General features: G+C 39.5%; 1 protein-coding gene across 1 annotated transcript in view; it reads left to right on the forward strand.

Annotated features, from left to right (window-relative positions):
* fbxl2 (F-box and leucine-rich repeat protein 2) overlaps positions 1 to 19609 on the forward strand; it is a 182195-nt gene that overhangs the window by 61499 nt on the left and 101087 nt on the right. The window contains exons 3-4 of the mRNA XM_060824199.1: positions 2228 to 2282; positions 12041 to 12115. Coding sequence (XP_060680182.1) covers positions 2228 to 2282; positions 12041 to 12115 — 130 coding nt within the window. The remainder of the gene's footprint in view (positions 1 to 2227; positions 2283 to 12040; positions 12116 to 19609) is intronic.

Raw genomic sequence — 19609 nt, forward strand, 5'->3', positions numbered from 1 at the left:
ACCTAACTGAATAACTGAAAGGATTTATGAATGCTATGAGTAGTTCATGGAATATTCTATCAAGATTATTATACCATTTGAGGCTCACCTGAATGAAACTAACAAGGTTTGAGCTCAGTTATTGGTTGTGAAATCTTAGTTGCAAGGGTCAAAGTTGTAAGGAGATGAGCCTGAACCCTTGTTGATGAGTCATTCTTGATGTGGCTTAGAAAATTCCCTCAAAAGAGCCATCAAGCCAAAGCATCAGCATTTTTGCTAAAATATGTTTGCATCTTGAGTGAAGCAGGCCAGGCAAGGACAGCAGGAAAATCAAAAGCTCCCCCCTGAACATTTCACGCTGGTCCAGTCGGGAAGTAAAAGTATTTGCTTGAAAAACTGTTGTTATCTCTGGTGAGCATAAAGGACCACATTTTTCATTTTGAACTGGACAGTAGAAGTTGGGCACTGCTATTTGGCTGAAAATGTAAGGAAAGTTTCTTTTGCAGCTTAAAGATAAAGTGGAATTGTGTTGTGTACACTTTTTAGCTGCACGAGATTGGGGGCAGAGAGGTGGATACTTTTATTGAGATAGAGAAGCATCAGTTAAGACAAAACTGACGAACAACAGCCAATAGATTGGTCCAGCTGCAGTTTGCTACAGATCTATGAGAAGTGTATCCAGAAACCTACAAACAGGAAACACATATCTCTCCCTTCTGACTGTGAATGAAAAGTCAGAAACCAAATTGGGCACACTAGAGAGAATGCCAATGCAAGGAAAGACTTGAGTCCATCTAATCAGGAAACATTCCTGAGGACAACATTGCCAAAATTTGCGACAGGTTTGTGAATTAATTCATATTCTCGCCCTTGTGGTCTGGACTTTAACTCATGGAATTTGTTTTTCCCCATCATTATTTTGCCACCCCCAATATTTGTAAAACTTAGTTATTTTCCAGTTAATTAATCCTGGTACAGCCTGTCAGACAAATTGGTCATCTTGGGGTTTAGTTGTGTAGTAACACATTTCTAACAGCATCTAGAACATTGGGGCATAATTATCGGTGCACGTTTTCCACTTGAGTTATGATATGAAAAATTAATCCAGTTTGAAACATGCTGGGAGTTGCAAGGAAGTCACAATGTGAAAAAAAATTCAAAGAACACTGTATTTGGCATCCTTTTGCACAATTTCTAACTTATTACATTTGTGAAGAATATGCTGTATCTAAACAGGGAGCAATGGCCTTTAATGGGTAATCTAATATTACTTGTCTAATTAGACACAACGGTGTAATGATGAAATGTAATTTGTGCTTCCTGACAGTGACATTTTGAGGAATTGAATTATAGCAAATTCTGCTGAATTTGATTTATAAGTCATTTTGACCTCCATTCTTGTCCCCATAATTGTGTGGAGGTTGACATTGTATTTGAACTTAAATACTTATGTTGTCACAAATTTTGTTCTTGTCACTAAGAAACTTCCTTAAAAAGACTTAAAAGGGAAGTCGAGAAAAGGCAGCACATAGTCAAATATAAATATATATTTACTTCAGCTCCATTCCCAACAGCACTGCATCCATACCATATTGACTGTAGTACATAAGTTGGCTATCTTGAAGGCTAACAGCAATAAGCAATAAATGCTAGCATTGTTAGTGAATCTCACTCTGTGTATGGCTGAATTAATAAACATAATCATAACATGCTAGATATTTTGTTCAGGAGCTTTCTGCATTTAATTAGCAATTTCTTTCATCACACGGTGATGGGATATCTTTTGGTGTCCTGCCATAATGATTTAAATCTGAGAAGCATTTTTGTTCTCTTCAGTGCAAACAGCAGTTGTTTTCTTGTTATCTCCTATACCAGGGAAAGCTTGACATCATAAATGTCATGGTTGGCATTCAATTACTTCTGTCTCTTGCTCTAGCTTCAGAAATATTTAGGAATGGACTGTTCTTAATGTTTTCATTCAAGGCTATATGTTAGTGAAAATACGGACAAAATTTGAGGAATGAAGTTGAGTATTTAGTTTATAAAAGCTTATTTTATTTGGTAAAATTCTAAACATTTACTGGAATGTGATGGAAGCTTATGTATTCGAAACTTCATGGTTTTAAGACTGTGTGTCTACAGACTCACCGTAACAATTGTACAGCTCTATTCTTTGATAAATGTTTCTCTTCCAGGTCTGACTGTAAGCTGCAATTTTTATAATGTATTGTTTTCATTGTTTTTATAGAATATTTTCCTTCTTGGACGTTGTCACTTTGTGTCGGTGTGCTCAAGTTTCCAAGGTACGGTATAGTACTTAAGTTGCTTTTTAAAATATATGTATGATCAGGTGAGCAAATGATTTTGCCATTTCAATATCATGCACTAAATTTTTACGGGTGGTAATTGCTTACAGTCAAAGTAACTCGATTCATGAAGGTACCAGTTGATGGCTAATTCATTTGTGTATTATTTTAACATTATAGAAGTGACAGGGAGAGAACACACATCTAGCTTGTATAGCAGTACTGTTGCTTAAAGAGAAAGTGATGAATAAGCAGTGTATTTAATTCTATTGAATAGAATAGAAATTTGTTGTCACGTGGTTTTATATGAAAAATAGTGAAAAACTTTTTATAAGTTATCCAGCCATATACATCAATGACAGAAGCCATTCATCATCATTTTTAAAAAAAGGGACACATTAAGACAATTCAGTTAATGGTTCCTGGGTTTGGGGAAAACCAATTTAAGGGATGATGGAATACCCTGAAAATGCATCTGGGATGGGACTGCCACGCTGGGCTGCTGGAATACTAGGCCAGAAGCCTCTGCAGAAGAAGACCGCCAGTCCTGGACGAAACTGCCTGCTGGGCCGCTGGAATGCCTGGAAACCAAAGACCTCCACTCGAGGAGGAGAACTCCATGCAGGACAAAACCTCTACATCCAAAAAAGACGGCTCCACTGGGTGACCATCGTGCTGAGCTGAGACTGCCATTTATTTCTCCAGGCGATCAGGCCTAGCTGGGACCTGAAGCCTCTGCATGGAAGTGTTTTTTTGTTTATAACCATTCTATTAGTATTTACAAGGAGAAAACAAAAGCACATTATTGCAGATACTGAAAATCTGAAATAAAACTAATGCTGGAGAAACTCAGCAGATCTGGCAGCAACTGTGTGAGAGAGAAAATCAAGTAATGATTGACTTTAACTTTACTCTTGACAGAGTAATATTGAACTCAAAATGATAACTGTTTCTCTTTTGATAAATGCTGCCAGATTTGCTGAGTTTTTCCAGCATCTTCTGTTTTTATACAAGGAGAAAAGTTGGATTAACACTTGCAGTGTAATCTTGTGCAAGGGTGTCTTCTGGTATATTTGTAGTTTAGTTGGTTGGAGATCAATTTATTTTTTCTCTTCAGAGCACTATCAACCTTGCAGTACACTTTCCATGAGCTCATTCTTTGTGTGGTCATTTTTTTTTTAAAAAAAGATTTGCATATGAATTTTCAAATTGGTTTTGAAACTTGTCTGTTAAAATGTTACGGTTGTTTCAAGTGCAGTTGCTTTTGCTTTTCTCCTGCTTGCCAGTATCAATAACGTTTCCATTTACCTGTTTAACAATTACACATTTGATTTTAAAGAAAACTATAAAATGAAATCTCAGTGCAATAGACTACCTGATTTATTGCAAAGATAAAATGCTGAAATGAGATTGTATGTTCTTGAAGTTGTAGGTCTGTGTTTGATATTTTCTGACTAGTCATAGGACTTAAAAAGTTGCTTTTCAATGTGAACCTTAATTCAACTAAAGGCTGTAGCTGAACAATTTCTGTCTTAATGTCTTCATTACAAGCAATTACCAGTTTTATTGAATGGTGTACAGGGGAACCTCTATTAACCAAATAATGGGTGGGCACTATTTCGTTCAGATAATAGATTATTCAATTAATTGATTTAAATGCCTTTCTTCTGGGGCTCAGTTTTTAAAGTTTGCTCCCTGTTCAGGAGACTGCAGCAGTTTACAGCACATGAGCCCCCGCTCACCCCCAAACCCTGTCCAACTTCGCCCGCCCCCGAACCCCAACCACTTTGCCCCTGCCTCCAAACCCCGTCCAACCCATCCAGCGCACAAACCCTGTCCACTCTGACCCCCTGCCCCTAAACCCCGTTCACCTCAGCCCCCTTTCTAGGGCAGCCGGACTGTACACCAACGACAGGACTGCTGCTGCAGCTGTCTTTGTGGGGTAAGTCTCCAAATAGAGTGCTCAACTTTTTGAGAGGTTCCACGTTTGTCCTGTACAGGTTAGAAAGATGATCTGGGGAAGAGGGGTAGGGTACACCCCTCTGTAAAACTCCAGGAAAGGTGTGGAGAGAAAGAGAGAGAGGGCGCGGGAGATCAGCCATTTGGAGATGGTGCCTATTTAATCACTGTTGGAAACACTTCTTTGATATAATGTTTCTATCGGGACCTCGAGATCTCCTTCTGATAATTGGTATTTGGATAATTGAGGTTCCTCTGTACTTTGATTCTGTTACTAAATTATTAATCTAATCTTAAAAAAATGCATGTTGTGTTTGGGAACTTATTGGTATGATGGTTGTTTGAAGGTTTAAAAAAAAAGTGGGCGGCACGGTGGCACAGTGGTTAGCACTGCTGCCTCACAGCGCCAGAGACCTGGGTTCAATTCCCGCCTCAGGCGACTGACTGTGTGGAGTTTGCATGTTTTCCCTGTGTCAGCGTGGGTTTCCTCCAGGTGCTCCGGTTTCCTCCCACAGTCCAAAGATATGCGGGTCAGGTGAATTGGCCAATAGGTAAGTAGTAAATGTAGGGGTATGGGTGGGTTGCGCTTCTGCGAGTCAGTGTGGACTTGTTGGGCCGAAGGGCCTGTTTCCACACTGTAAGTAATCTAATCTAATCTATTAACGTGCATTTGAGAATGTAATTTTAAATTGCCTTTATAACATTCAGATGCCACTGTAACACATTTTAAAAATAAGATGCAATAGCTTTTGTCTTGTGCACTAACCCAATTTGCCTGCCTCTGGTCTGTCCTTAATCAGGAGCATAAATTTTTTTCCTTGCAAGATGAATGATTCAGGCTCCAAATGTAAACCTATTTTGGCAAAATAAATGTTTGGTGTAAGATATTTACTTTTACATAGCATATACAATTTAGGAGCAGGCCATTTGATCCAACAAGTCCAGGCTGGTATTTTTGCTCCACTTAAGCATTCTTTCATCTTCCTTATCTAATTAGAGTGGCACAACCTTCTATTGTCCCTCAGTCATGTATATAGCCTCTCCTAAAAGCTCCTACATAGTTTCTTTGGTAGTGAGTTCTGCATTTATTTGATTAATATGATTACTTTTGTTTTGAGGAAGTAATGGACGGTCAATGAAGGTAAGGATTTTAACAAGGCTTTTGATGTAAGCTGCACATGAAAGAATTGTCATGAAAGTAAAAGCTCCTACGATCTGAAGCAAATGGCAAGTTGGATCCGAAATTGGCTTCAGAAAAAGGAAGCAAAGGGCGCAAGGGTTATTTTGTGCCTGTAAAACTGTTTCAATGAGGTTGTGCAAAGCTCAGTACTAGGTTCCTTGTTTTTTTGGAGAATGTATTAACTCAAACTAAACCCTAAAAGTATTATGATCAAGAATTTTTTGGATGATACAGTTGCAGGTAGACAGGATGATGAAGGCAGCATTTTGCCATGCTTGCTTTTATTGGTCAGTGTATTGAAAGTAGGAGTTGGGATGTTGTGTTGCAGTTGTATAGGGCATTGAGGCCACTTTTAGAATACTACATTCAAATTTGGCCTCCCTGTTGTAGCAAAAGTTTAAGAAAAGATTTACAAAGATGTTGCTGGGATTGAAGACTTTGAGTTATAGGGAAAGGCTGAATAGGCTCGGATTTGTTCCCTCAAACACCAGAGGCTGAGGGCTGACCTTTATAGAGGTTTATAAAATCATGAGAGGTTTAGTGTGAATAGTCAAGAGTAGGGGAGTCCAAACCTAAAGGGCATAGGTGAGGAGGGAAAGATTTAAAAGATTTCACGTAGAGGATATTGTTGTTTGGAGTAAGCTGCCAGAGGTGGTGGTGGAGACGGGTACAATTACAACATTTCAAAGGCATCTGGGTGGATTCACGAATAGGATGGGTTTCAAGGGATATGGGCCAAATGCTGATAAATGGGACTAGATCAGTTTAGGATTTCACGTTGGTGTTGATGAGTTGGGCTAAAGGCTCTGTTTCCATGCTCTACATCGCTCTCATTTAATCATGCTGTGGAAACTGTAGAACAAAAATATCAATGGGCTAGTTAGTTGGATAGAGCAGTGAAAATTGGAGAAGAATGAAAAGATAACACCTTTCTGGAAGGCAGCAAGGCAAGTGACAATACAATAAATATTTGGAAACAGTAGTAAAATGAGAAGAACCTTGCAGTACGTATCCACAAAGATTGCTGGCAAGTGGGTAAGGTGATGAAGAAGACGCTTTCCTTTCTTAGCCAAGGCATAAGACTGGAGGTTATGCTGTGACTGTACAAAATAGTTTGTCTCACAGCTGATGAACTCTGTGCAGTTTTGGTCACTGCATTTGTTGTAGGAAAGATGTGATCGCCTTAGAGGTAGTATAGAGGAGATTTATGAGGATGTTACCTGGACTGGGGAAGAAAATTAGCTGTGAAGAAAATTTGGTTCGAAAGATTGCATGAGCCAGGGTTGTTTTAATATAAGCAGCTGGGGGGAAATGTGTAGTCTAAAACAGGGGTGGGGGTGGGGGGGTCTGAATAGAAAGGTTATATTTCCCCTTGGTTAAGGGGATGAGAGAGTACAGCTTTAGGGTAGAAAGCTTTTAGAGGTGATGCGAGTGGGAATGTGTAACCAAGTGAAGCAGAAACCGTCAACATTTTGAAAAATATTTGGATGTGCACTTGCAAGTGCAGTACCTGCAAGGCTTCCGACTAAGATCTGCGATGTGGGATTAAATTTTGTTTACTTGTTGATAGCATGAACACAATGGGCACAATTACCTCTTTGTGATGTAAATGTCTGTCACTTAATGAAATATCATATTGTTCTGATCAATCTACAGTAAAGAAATGTCTTAATTCCCTTTTTAACAAATGTTTAAGACTGTATACATTTGGTAATAGTCAAATTTTTTTGACTACTTTTTAAGGTTAAATTTATGGAGTCTACTATTGCATAGATACTACTTTTGTGGGGCTGAAGTTCATGTCTGTCAAAATTCATACCACATCGTTAGCAGAAGCCCAAGTGATGTCTAAACACATAAAGGGGAAAAAAAAATCATGGTGATTCTGAAAATCCGGAGCGGTTTCAACTGCCAGCAGACTGGAAGACCGGGAGCGGAACAGAACAACCAGCAGACTGGAAAGCTGGAGTGGACATGATGGCCGGCACACTGACTCAAACATTTGATCTATTATCTGTGAAGAACTCTGGCCGACTTCTACACAAGAAATATGTAAAATTACAGGTTATTTGGCCAATAATATTAGGGCGGCACGGTGGCACAGTGGTTAGCACTGCTGTCTCACAGCGACAGGGACCTGGGTTCAATTCCCACCTCAGGCGACTGACTGACTGTGTGGAGTTTGCACGTTCTCCCCGTGTCTGCGTGGGTTTCCTCCGGGTGCTCCGGTTTCCTCCCACAGTCCAAAGATGTGCGGGTCAGGTAAATTGGCCATGCTAAATTGCCCGTAGTGTTAGGTAGGGGTATGGGTGGGTTGCGCTTCGGCGGGTCGGTGTGGACTTGTTGGGCCGAAGGGCCTGTTTCCACACTGTAAGTAATCTAATCTAATCTAATAAAGGGTCAAATTGAATTGAATTGAATTGAATTCATTGTCATGTGTACCGAGGCACAGTGAAAAGCTTTGTCTTGCGAGCAATACAGGCAGATCAGATTTAAGTAGCATAGGTAAGTAAATAGTTGACTTTTCAATGAGACTACTATTACTTGAGTACTTATGGTAACTGTCTTCTATTGATGATGTTGAGTTTTGCTCTTTCCGACAATGGAAGCATTCACTCTTTATCAAAAAAATATAAGTATAATTGAAATGTTCAAAAGAGAGTTATGTTTGTTTGAAAAGGAACAATGTGCAAGATCATGGAGAGAAAGCAGGAGTATGGCATGAGCTGAGATACTTATTTGGAGAGCTGATGTAGAACATAATGGCTTCTTTGTGTTTCAATAATTATATGATGTTGAGATCTACTCTATGAAAACCTTTGATAGAGCCACTTTTTTCAAGTGATAAGAAATGTGTTCTTTCCTCATAGTGTAATCGCTTATTTCTGTTAACACTCTATTTTGCCCTCTTCCTAGTGCCTCTACATCAGTTATGTAATGTCAACAAATATCATAAATGTATTAAGAGCTTGATCTTGTTAGAGCTGCACTACACAATATAACCCAGCTAACTTCATGAGAAAAAAATCTACTGGAAATATGAGTTGACAATGGTGTGGAGGGTGATATGGCATCTGGGACTTTTGTGAACATCAGGGCCATGGTGCATCTCCTTAATCAGTATGATCTACCATTTGAGAAAGTAGCAGTAGAAAAAAATTGTATGTTAAGAGAACATGAGGGAAGTACAGAATTTCACTTATTTTAAGCTCAAGCGTTTGCTACATTCACGTTTGAGATTGAGCGTTTTAATTTCCATTTCTGGTCCTCGGAGGTTAACTTGCATGAACATTTGTGTCATTGTCAACGGGAATAGTACCAGAAGACTGGAGGATAGCGAATGTGGTCCCCTTGTTCAAGAAGGGGAGTAGGGACAGCCCGAGTAACTATAGGCCAGTGAGTCTCACTTCTGTTGTGGGCAAAGTCTTAGAGAGAATTGTAAGGGATAAGATTTATGAACATCTGGATAGGAATAATGTGATCAAGGATAGTCAGCATGGTTTTGTGAAGGGCAGGTCGTGCCTCACAAACCTTATTGAGTTCTTTGAGAAGGTGACTAAGGAGGTGGATGAGGGTAAAGCAGTAGATGTGGTGTATATGGATTTTAGCAAGGCGTTCGATAAGGTACCCCATGGTAGGCTAATGCAAAAACTACGGAGGTATGGCATTGAGGGTGCATTAGAGGTTTGGATTAGGAATTGGCTGGCTGGAAGGAGTCAGAGGGTAGTAGTTGATGGACTAGGTTCATCTTGGAGTGCAGTTACTAGCGATGTACCACAGGGATCTGTTTTGGGACCGTTGTTGTTGGTCATCTTTATAAATGATCTAGAGGAGGGGCTTGAAAGCTGGGTGAGCAAGTTTGCGGATGACACAAAGGTCGGTGGAGTTGTGGACAGTGAAGAAGGATGTGGCAGGTTACAGCGGGATATAGATAGGTTGCAGAGCTGGGCAGAAAGGTGTCAGATGGAATTCAATGTAGCTAAGTGTGAAGTCATTCACTTTGGTAGGAGTAACCAGAAGATGGATTATTGGGCTAATGGTAGGCTACTTGGTAGTGTGGATGAGCAGAGGGATCTTGGTGTCCATGTACACAGATCTCTGAAAGTTGCCACCCAGGTAAATAGTGCTGTGAGGAAGGCATATGGTGTACTGGGCTTTATTGGTAGAGGAATTGAGTTCCGGAGTCCTGAGGTCATGTTGCAGTTGTATAAGACTCTGGTGCGGCCTCATCTGGAGTATTGTGTGCAGTTTTGGTCGCCATACTATAGGAAGGACGTGGAGGCATTGGAACGAGAGCAGAGGAGGTTTACCAGGATGTTGCCTGGCATGGTAGGAAGATCGTATGAGGAAAGGCTGAGGCACTTGGGCCTGTTCTCATTGGAGAAAAGAAGGTTTAGGGGAGATTTGATAGAGGTGTATAAGATGATTAGGGGTTTAGATAGGGTAGACACTGAGAACCTTTTACCGCTAATGGAGTCAGCTGTTACTAGGGGACACAGCTTTAAATTAAGGGGTGGTAGGTATAGGACAGATGTTAGGGGTAGATTCTTTACGCAGCGGGTTGTGAGTTCATGGAATGCCCTGCCAGTAGCAGTGGTGAACTCTCCCTCTTTATGGTCATTTAAGCAGGCATTGGATAGGCATATGGAAGTTATTGGGCTAGTGTAGGTTAGGTAGGATTTGGTCGGCGCAACATCGAGGGCCGAAGGGCCTGTACTGCGCTGTATTTTTCTATGTTCTATGTTATTTGCTCTCAGCCTTAGTCTTAGTTTGGGGTGACATGTTTAACAGATTATTTGAGTAATGGAGATTGAGGCAAAGAGTTAGTTGGCTGTTGAAGCAAATGGTCAAAGTTGAGCAGCAATTTCTGGAAATTTGTTAAACCAGTGTTTCACTCATCACCCCCACATTTACTCGTCAGTTTACACTCTTAATTTTCTGGCACTATCTACCAAACCTAAATTAATACTTTTTTTTTTTAATTTGACATCAAATCTGCATACTCCAAGAATTGTGAATTCCCATTAATTACATTTAAGTTGCTTATACCATCTTGCTTGGTAGGCAAGAACTAAAACGAACATTTGGAATTGCAAATTAGGGTTCTAAGTAGATGTCCATTTAGTTATTCCTGTGTAGGGGAGGAATATTAAGGAGAGTTCTTTTATTGTGTTATTCACATGAAAAACATCTAGAATAAATGGTATTTTGACATAAGAATCTATATTGTATCATGATTTATGCAAGGATGGAGAAATTGCTCAATACTGATTACACTTCTGACTGTTCTCAGTTTTGATGGCATGTCACAGACCTGAATTGTCAACTTGGTTTTTCTCCCAAGGAATTCTACCAGACTTGCTGAGTATTTCCAGAATTTTCCATTCTTTGCTTAAATATAAAATTTAAAACTTAGTCACACTTGCCTGTTCCATGATTGTGTCGAAATATCTGTTTGGTACAATATGACTGTTCAGATTTTAATCAATAAAGGTAACCACTGGCAGAAAAATGCAGTAAAGGTTTTTTATTTCAAGAGAATTACATGAAACAGCTATTACAAAATGAGCCAAGTACCTAATTTCTTAACGTTTCTTTTAAAAATAACTGGAGTGAAAGAAGCAGGGAAAGGTCAGAATGTAAGAATTTCTTTCTAAGTGAATTATAGAATTTAAATTGCACAAAACAGCTAATAATATTTAGGGGTTTCTCTATCTTTCTGACTAAGAACATTTGAGGTGCCTTGATGCTAACTTGAGTTATTGTCAACCTATAACAATGAGGTTGCTTACCTGGACTCATGGTGGTAATTGGATACTTAACAGTAGATATAATCCTTTTTAAGCAGTGCTTACTCGCAATTGTTTTAAGAACATTGCTATCTTTTATCAGTAAATGTATTCTGCAATTATTTTATTCACTTTGTGCTTTCCAAATGACACACAGTCTGACATAAGTCTCATAGTTTATTCAAGCAAATGAATAATATAAACACTTACAATGTCTACAAAACAATTATTAAGACATCAGGTGTTTAGTCTCCGTTTTGGGGTTCCTATGTTGGATCACTGAGTAGAGCTCCTCAGTACCAATTAACATATTGGCTGGGGTTAAATAATATTTACAAGATTCATCCTTGAAGCTAGGTTATCTTCAGCTAGCGCGTCTCCACAGGCTTTTATTGCCAAAACCCACAGATGTTTCCAAGACTTGTTCCTGGTTCTGTTATTCTGTAATTCCTTCATACAGTAGTTCATACGGCTTTAATTCATTTCATTCATAGCATTCAGTTTCTGCTTCCTGCAGGCTCAACATAATTTGTGCAAGTTGACCAGTTTTACCAAGTCCACATTTTAAAATGGTAAGGGTGAAATTTTGCAGCAGGAGAAAGCAAGAATCAAAGTACTTGCATTTTAAGGAATTACTTTAGTGTACTGTGAGGATACACAAATTAAATAATTGAGCTACAGAGAACAGCTTTTTGCATTTTAAGCATATTTTGTAACATGTTTGACCATCAAAATCCAGATGCTGGATGCCCTTGAGATCTATTTATTTTGATGTTAATATGACACTGACAAATATGCTATAATTGCTGTTATCAACTATTTTGCAGGCATGGAATATCCTGGCATTGGATGGCAGCAACTGGCAGAGGATTGACTTGTTTAATTTTCAGACAGATATTGAGGTAAATAGCAATATGTTTGTAATTTGTTATTTATGCTACAATATTGTTCAGAATTGTTTGGTAATTCAAATGGCCAAAAGTGTAAATTAATGCCTATACCAAATACATTTTAGTGAATTTCGTGGAGCACCATGGCTTAATATTTTTAAGGCATGTCTAAGCTAAATTTTTATCTCGACCCATGTGATATGGCCTTCTATTATTTCAGTGTCTATCCATGGATTCAGAACAGGCTGTGATTCTGTGCATATAGTCTCCTTTTCAATTCAGTTTTGCATTCAAGTTAATTTTTTGCATGTGAATTAAATGATGTCAGAGATAGAGAAAAATTCCCAAGACACTATGATTGCAGGAGCCATCTCATTTACAGTTGACCCATTTAAATTGCCAACAAAAGCTTTCTGACTCCGAGCAATGTTTGATTTTAGTTTCCGCATCTAATTAAATATGAAGTACTTTTGCGCTTTATTTAATGAATTTATAGAAGTGTAAAGATGCAAATTGTAATGTCATTATAGAATCTGTTGCTCTTTTAAAGTATTCATTGATGAAGGAGCCATTCTGTTTTCTGGTTGACACCAGTAACTTAAGTGAATTTTTTCATGTTTTTATTTCCAACTTGCACGTGCTTTTACTGCATTGTTGGATGTCTTTTGTTTAAATTATTTTATATTCATGCTGGCACCAAATTTTAAAACATTCAGTGTTTATCAGTGCTCAACATTCTTGCTTCTATTGTCCAAGAGTGCTACATAGCGCTTAGACATCTAAAGTCTACTTTTAACTCATCAAGGGTCTTTTGTGACTATATAGTTTGTTTCATTTTTCAGATCAGTGTCCCTCGCTTAGCAATCTGCATTCCAAATTTTCAGAGAAGGAAAATTGCTGATCCAGGTTAGAAAAATGATCTGCAGGTGAATATCTCATTCAGGCTTAAGAAACAATACCAAGCAACAGTGCAGTGTGTTAGTTTGCACACTTGTAGACAGCATTATGCTGTTTCAGTGCAAGTTCAAATTTAGCCAGCACCAATACAGCTTTGGCACTGCAGTTACGTAGTAACTTAATTAAGTTGGTATAGTTGTACAATCTGTGCAGCATATGTTTTGCTGAAACTTATCGACTTACAATGATTCAACCATGAATAATTCTGTATTAATAGTACAGATAGTTCTTTTATCTTAAAGTGACATTTGTAGGAGATTCCTCGCAGCAAATTAAACAATTGTGAAGTAAATAATCTAACTACTTACTTTTGTTATTGAGCACCATGCTTTATAATCAGCAAGGGCAAAGTTGAGAAACAGTGAGATGAAACAGCTGTCAGAAATTTAATTTTAGTGTTAGCAATGTGGGAATCACAGTTTTCTTTATAAATTCCAGTCATAAAGGATTTGTTGCAGTGTAGTTGTTGGATAGGATGTAATGATTAATGGCAGTTTGTTGTAGTTAGTCAATTTGTGTACCCAGAGTAAATGCAGGGTCTACTGGAGAAGCTGATAGCAGTAGAGAAGCAATGGTAGACTTTTAAGGAGGCATTTTGTACCTCTCTCTCTCAAAAATTGTTCCATTAAGAAAGAAAGACTAGCACTACATAAAGGATGTCCCATCTATGGCAACTTAAGGAGGTTACATTTGTCTCAAACTGGGGGAAAAAAAATGCAATATTACAAAGATTAGCAGCAGTGCCAAGATTTGGAGAAGATATGAAACCAGTGAGGAATTGCCAAAATAAAGAAACTGAAATTGGAATATGAGAGGAAACTAGCAAGAGGTTTACAAGGATGTTGCCAGGGTTGGAGGATTTGAGCTACCGGGAGAGGCTGAACAGGCTGGGGCTGTTTTCCCGGGAGTGGCGGAGCCTGAGGGGAGACCTTATAGAGGTTTACAAAATTGAGGGGCATGGATAGGATAAAAAGGCAAAGTCTTTTCCCTGGGGTGGGTGAGTCCAGAACTAGAGGGCATAGGTTTAGGGTGAGAGGGGAGAGATATAAAAGAGACCTAAGGGGCAGCCTTTTCACGCAGAGGGTGGTACGTGTATGGAATGAGCTGCCAGAGGATGTGGTGGGGGCTGGTACAACTGCAACATTTAAGAGGCATTTGGATGGGTATATGAAGAGGAAGGGTTTGGAGGGATATGGGCCGGGTGCTGGCAGGTGGGACCCTATTAGGTTGGGATATCTGGTTTGCATGTATGAGTTGGACCATGCTGTATGTCTCTATGACTCTAAATGAGAACAGTCACACTTCCTTTTTATTGAAGTTTTAAAAATGAAGCTTGGAAGCAGTTGTGCCTTTACGAGATGAGACTGGTAAATTAATAATTGTCTGTCTTGTATGTGATGGTGTGTGTCATTGGCTGGACAGTATTTGTTATCCATCCCGACTAGCATTTGAACTGACCTGGCGCTCAAGGCCATTTCGGAAGGAAATTAAGTAGGCTGAAATCACATGAAGGCATTCCCTAAAGGCTATTAGCGAACCAGATCAGATTCAATGACAATCGATAATGGTTGCATTCAAACTAGTCTTTAATTCTTGATTTTATTGAGTTAAATTTCACCATCTTCCAAACTCCTGTTCCCACAATATTAGCCTGGATATTGGATTACTAGCTCAGTGACCTTCTAATTGTGCCACCGCATCCTCTGACATGGAGGTGGCAGAGGCTTTGCATAAATTTTGAATCTGTATTCACAATAGAAGACATAGGCAGCACACCAAGAATATTTGAAATACATGTAGAAAATCAAAAGACAAGTGAGGGATGAACTTAATGATCATGATCACTCGTGGAAAACATACCAGAAAAACTAATGAGAATAAAGGCTGGCAAGTTCCCTGGACTCTATGCCCTGCATTCTAAATTTTTAAAGGAAATTAGGGTTAGAATGATTCAGGTTAGTGATAGTGGTTGCATTGATATTGATATTTTCAATTAACCTGTTCCAATGTGTTTAGACACACCCTTTTGAGGTGGGAATTGAACCAGGGTCTACTGGGTTTATACTATCACTGCATCACAGAAGTATAAGCTGAAAGCCTCCAAAGTTAAATAGGTTCTGGAAAAGTTCCAGTGAATTGGGAAGCAACCCATGTGGCGCCTCTATTCAATAAAATAGAATGGTGCAAAACACGTTACAGTAGACCTGTTTGTCGAATACTGGTCGTCCAATTTATTCTAAGATTGTGAGAAATAATTACTAAGGACATAGAATATTTAGAAAATAATTCATGTTACATTTCACTGTCTTTGCTTTTGAAAAGGAAATGATGTTTGACAAACTTATTAAGTGTTCCTTTGAGGGTATAACAAGGTAGATAAAAGGGCACCAGTAGAGGTCATGTATATTTACATTTACAAAAGGCATTTGATCAGGTACCATATAAAAGATTACTGAACAACTAGAGCCACGATCTTGAGGATATTAGAATGGATCAAAGATTGGCTCATGAAAAGGAAACCATCGTGATAAATGGGTCATTTTCTGTTTGACATCTATCATTGGTGGAATGTCTTAGGGATTGCTGTTAGGTGTACAACTGTTTGCAAGTTACATTAATAACTTGCATGAAGTGGCAGATTGCATTGTATCCAAATATGCTGCAAATACAAAGATAAATAGGAAAGCAAGTTATGGGAAGGATACAAAATTTATAAAGGGATATGGATGGTTAAGTGACTGAAAGGAAAAAGAAAATGCCAGATGAAGTATAATGTGGGAAAATATTTGGTAGGAAGTGTAGAAAAGTTGAATAGCGTTTGAATTTGTCAGAGACTGCAAAAAGTTGCCATACAGAGGGATCAAGGCAGACTTGGTCTTGTAAAAATTAACATGCACACACAGCAACTACTTGTGAACTCAATTTGATTTTTAGCCTTTATTCCAAGGGAGATGGAATATATTAAGTCAGAAAGCCGTACCTGTGACAGCACATGATGTGGTGAACCTGCTGTACAGCATACAGTTTTTTTTATACTTAAGGTCCATACACTTAAGGATTGGAAACAGTTGAGAAGGTTCACCAAGCTGTATTCTGGAATATATACATTATCTGCTGAGGAAAGGTTGGACTCATATTCATTGGGCTTAAGAAATGTGAGCAGTGAGCTTATCGAAATATACAAGTTTCAGAGGAGGCTTGACAGAGTAGATACTGAGAGAATGTTTTCCCCATGTGATGGAGCCTAAAAGCAGGGGATGTAGTTTAATAATGAGGAATCTTTGAATTAAGACAAGGAGGAATAACTTTTGAGGATTTGGCATGTTCTTCCAAGACAGAAGTGTATATTGAGCATATTCAATCCTGAGCCATTGAGGTTTGATTGACAAGTGAGCAAAATGTTATAGAAGACTGGCTGAAGCGTGGAATTAAGCCCACAAGCAGATCAGCCACAATGTTTATTGAATAGTGAGCAGATCTGATGGGCTACTTCTGCTCCACAAGTGATATCTCTCCCTGAAATGTTTTTAAGACAAATTTTATTTCTGCCGTGATTGTATTCAATGTTGTAGTATCCAGAAGACCTAAAAGTTCACAACCCAATGAGTGAAGGAAGTTCTTCTTTGTGAAATCCTAAACATTTGATCCCTTTTTCCTATGACTGTGGCTCTGTCTTCTGGATTTGAGTCAGATCTACAGCACAGAAAAATGCCCATTGAGTCTGTGCCAATCAAAAGCAGCCACCCAACTATTCTAACCCCATTTTATAGCACTTAGTCAATAGCCTTGTATGCTTTGGAATTGCAAATGCGCATCTTAATATTTCTTAACTATGTGAGGGTTTCTGCCCCTGCCACCAATGCAGGCAGTGAGTTGCAGATCCCCACCACCTCTGAATTTCTAAAAAAAAGGTTTTCCTTGCATTGCTTCTAAACTTCCTGCACCTTCCCTTGAAAGTATGCCCCCGGTCTTTAATCCCTCCATTGATGGGAAAAGGTCTTCTCTATATGTGCCCCTCATAATTTTATACATCTCAATTGTGTCCCTTCACAATTCCTCTGCTCTCAGGAAAACAATCCTAGTCTATCTAATCTCTCTACATAACTGAAATTCTCCATTCCAGGCAACATCAGGGTAAATGTCCTCTGCGCTCTGTCCAGTGCTATCAATATCTGCCCCCAAAATATGGATTTCAGAACTGTACACATTATCTTTTGTAGCTATTTTGTGTTCTTCACCGCCTGCATCCCCATTCAGCTTTGTATCATCAGCAATCCTAGATATGTTATTTGCGGTCTTTGTTTAACCCTTAATTTAGCTTTTAAATAGCTGAGGCTTCAGCACGTGTCCTTGTGGCACTCCACTGATCACAGCCTGCTAAAGTGAAAATGCCCTGCTTGTCCCTACCTTTTGCTTCCTGCCTGTAAACCTGTTCTCAATCCATGTTAATACATTACTCCCCATTTCATCAGTGCTACTCTACTAATTATATCCTCAAAAGATCTAATTTGTTGCATACTATTTTATGAAGTGTGAAAATGTGTTCATTTGGTCTGATCATACTTTTTTTAGTGAAGTAAGACTTTCTTGTCAATAGATTTCAGCTTCTGCCTGACAACTGATGTTGTTCCTCGTTTTCTCCTTTTCTCCTTTCTTGAATAGTTGGTTTCCTAATTTCCAGTCCACAGGGACTGTTCTTGAATTTAGAAAATTTTGGAAAACCATATCTTGCACATTCACTATCTTTACAGCTATTGCTTTCAGAGCTGTGGGACATCTATAGACCATTTGGTTGTGCAGATTTGTCAGATTTTGAGGTAATTAATACCTGCAGAGAAAAAGCATTGGAGAAACTTAATGCTTATTAACCCAAAGCTTATTCTGTTTTTGCAATTTGTCTTCTGTCATGAAAAGACAAATATTTGTTCAATGAGTCTGTTATTTTATCATTCCCCATGCTCATTTCTGTTGTCTGTATGCCTAAGGAGCCAAGTAGTCTCCTCTTTTTAAATACTTACTTTAAAATCTCTCAAAGTTTGCTCTGTCTACCTTTTTCCTCCAGTTTTATTACTGTTTGGTAATTTGCTAATTTCAAAAAAAAATTCCACTTCTAATACTTATTGATGTTCTTTGTAATGTTGTTAGTTCTTTGTTTTAACCTAATGCCTAATCCTGTATTTGACTTTCTTAGTAAGCCAGGATAGATCTTGCTAATCTTGTTCGACAAAAATACATTCCACTGATAAACATTATTGGATTAGATTACTTAGATTAGATTAGATTACTTAGTGTGGAAACAGGCCCTTCGGCCCAACAAGTCCACACCGACCCGCCGAAGCGCAACCCACCGATACCCTTACATTTACCCCTTACCTAACACTACGGGCAATTTAACATGGCCAATTCACCTGACCCGCACATCTTTGGACTGTGGGAGGAAACCGGAGCACCCGGAGGAAACCCACGCAGACACGGGGAGAACGTGCAAACTCCACACAGTCAGTCGCCTGAGGCGGGAAATGAACCCGGGTCTCAGGCGCTGTGAGGCAGCAGTGCTAACCACTGTGCCACCGTGCCACCCACTATTGTTTCTTTAAATGTTTCTCACTGTTTATTTGCCACCAGAGCTTGTAATGTCAGCAAACATGGCAACCCAATTTATGTACTGCAAATTTCCCCAAAATACAGTTGAAGAATAGATAACATGGGAATGAAGGAGACAGAGATTGGAAAAGTAATTACTCATCCTTTCCATCCATTTTCATTACAAGGTTGACTTATCTGAGATTAGTCACTCCAGTGTTTGTTTCTCAGTGGTGACTTGGAGATTTCATGGTTGAGCTTGCTTCTGCCCTTTTTGTATTTTGAGCATTGATTCACAGCAAAATGCATTGATCTGCAGATGTTTCCTCAGCACACTGAAAACCTTGACTATTGAGGCCTTGAGATTTTGCCATCCACTTAAACCATTTGGTGTTTCTGCCTTATGGCACTCTGCCATCCATTTGCTTCAGCAGTACTCCCCTCTCTTGGTAAGACTAGACTTCAGCTCTCTCTTTGACCTCTCCAGTTAGATCTCCTTTGTACATCATTTGCTCTCTGTAATTGGACAACATACTTGGTGATGGCCTAATAATTGGTCATCTCCTCTAAAAGCAAACTCTTGGACCTGATCACTGTATGGAACAAGGTCGAATCGCGCCGCGCCTACCCTCCGGCGGAAGTAGCGGCTGTTGTCAGGGAGCCGTTGCTCAGGAATCCGCACCTCTGTGCTCGCGGGTTCGAGTGGCTGTCGGAGGGGAGGGCTGTGGTGGCGAGGGCGACCAGGGTCGGGGACGTGTTGGGTGCCAGGGGCCTGGGCTGGACGTTGCCGCAAGACATAGCGAGCAGGGCAGCAGTAGACGGCCGGTACGTGGCCACCACCATCCGACACCTTAAAACGGCGGTGCTCGGACCCGACGTAGTGCACCAGTTGGAGGATGCTCAGGTGTGCAGTGGGATCCCGTCTGCGCTCCCCCCAGCCCAGATGGAATTTCACATTGGCCCTAA

Source organism: Hemiscyllium ocellatum, chromosome 4, assembly GCF_020745735.1.
Source record: "Hemiscyllium ocellatum isolate sHemOce1 chromosome 4, sHemOce1.pat.X.cur, whole genome shotgun sequence".
Lineage (NCBI taxonomy): Eukaryota > Metazoa > Chordata > Chondrichthyes > Orectolobiformes > Hemiscylliidae > Hemiscyllium > Hemiscyllium ocellatum.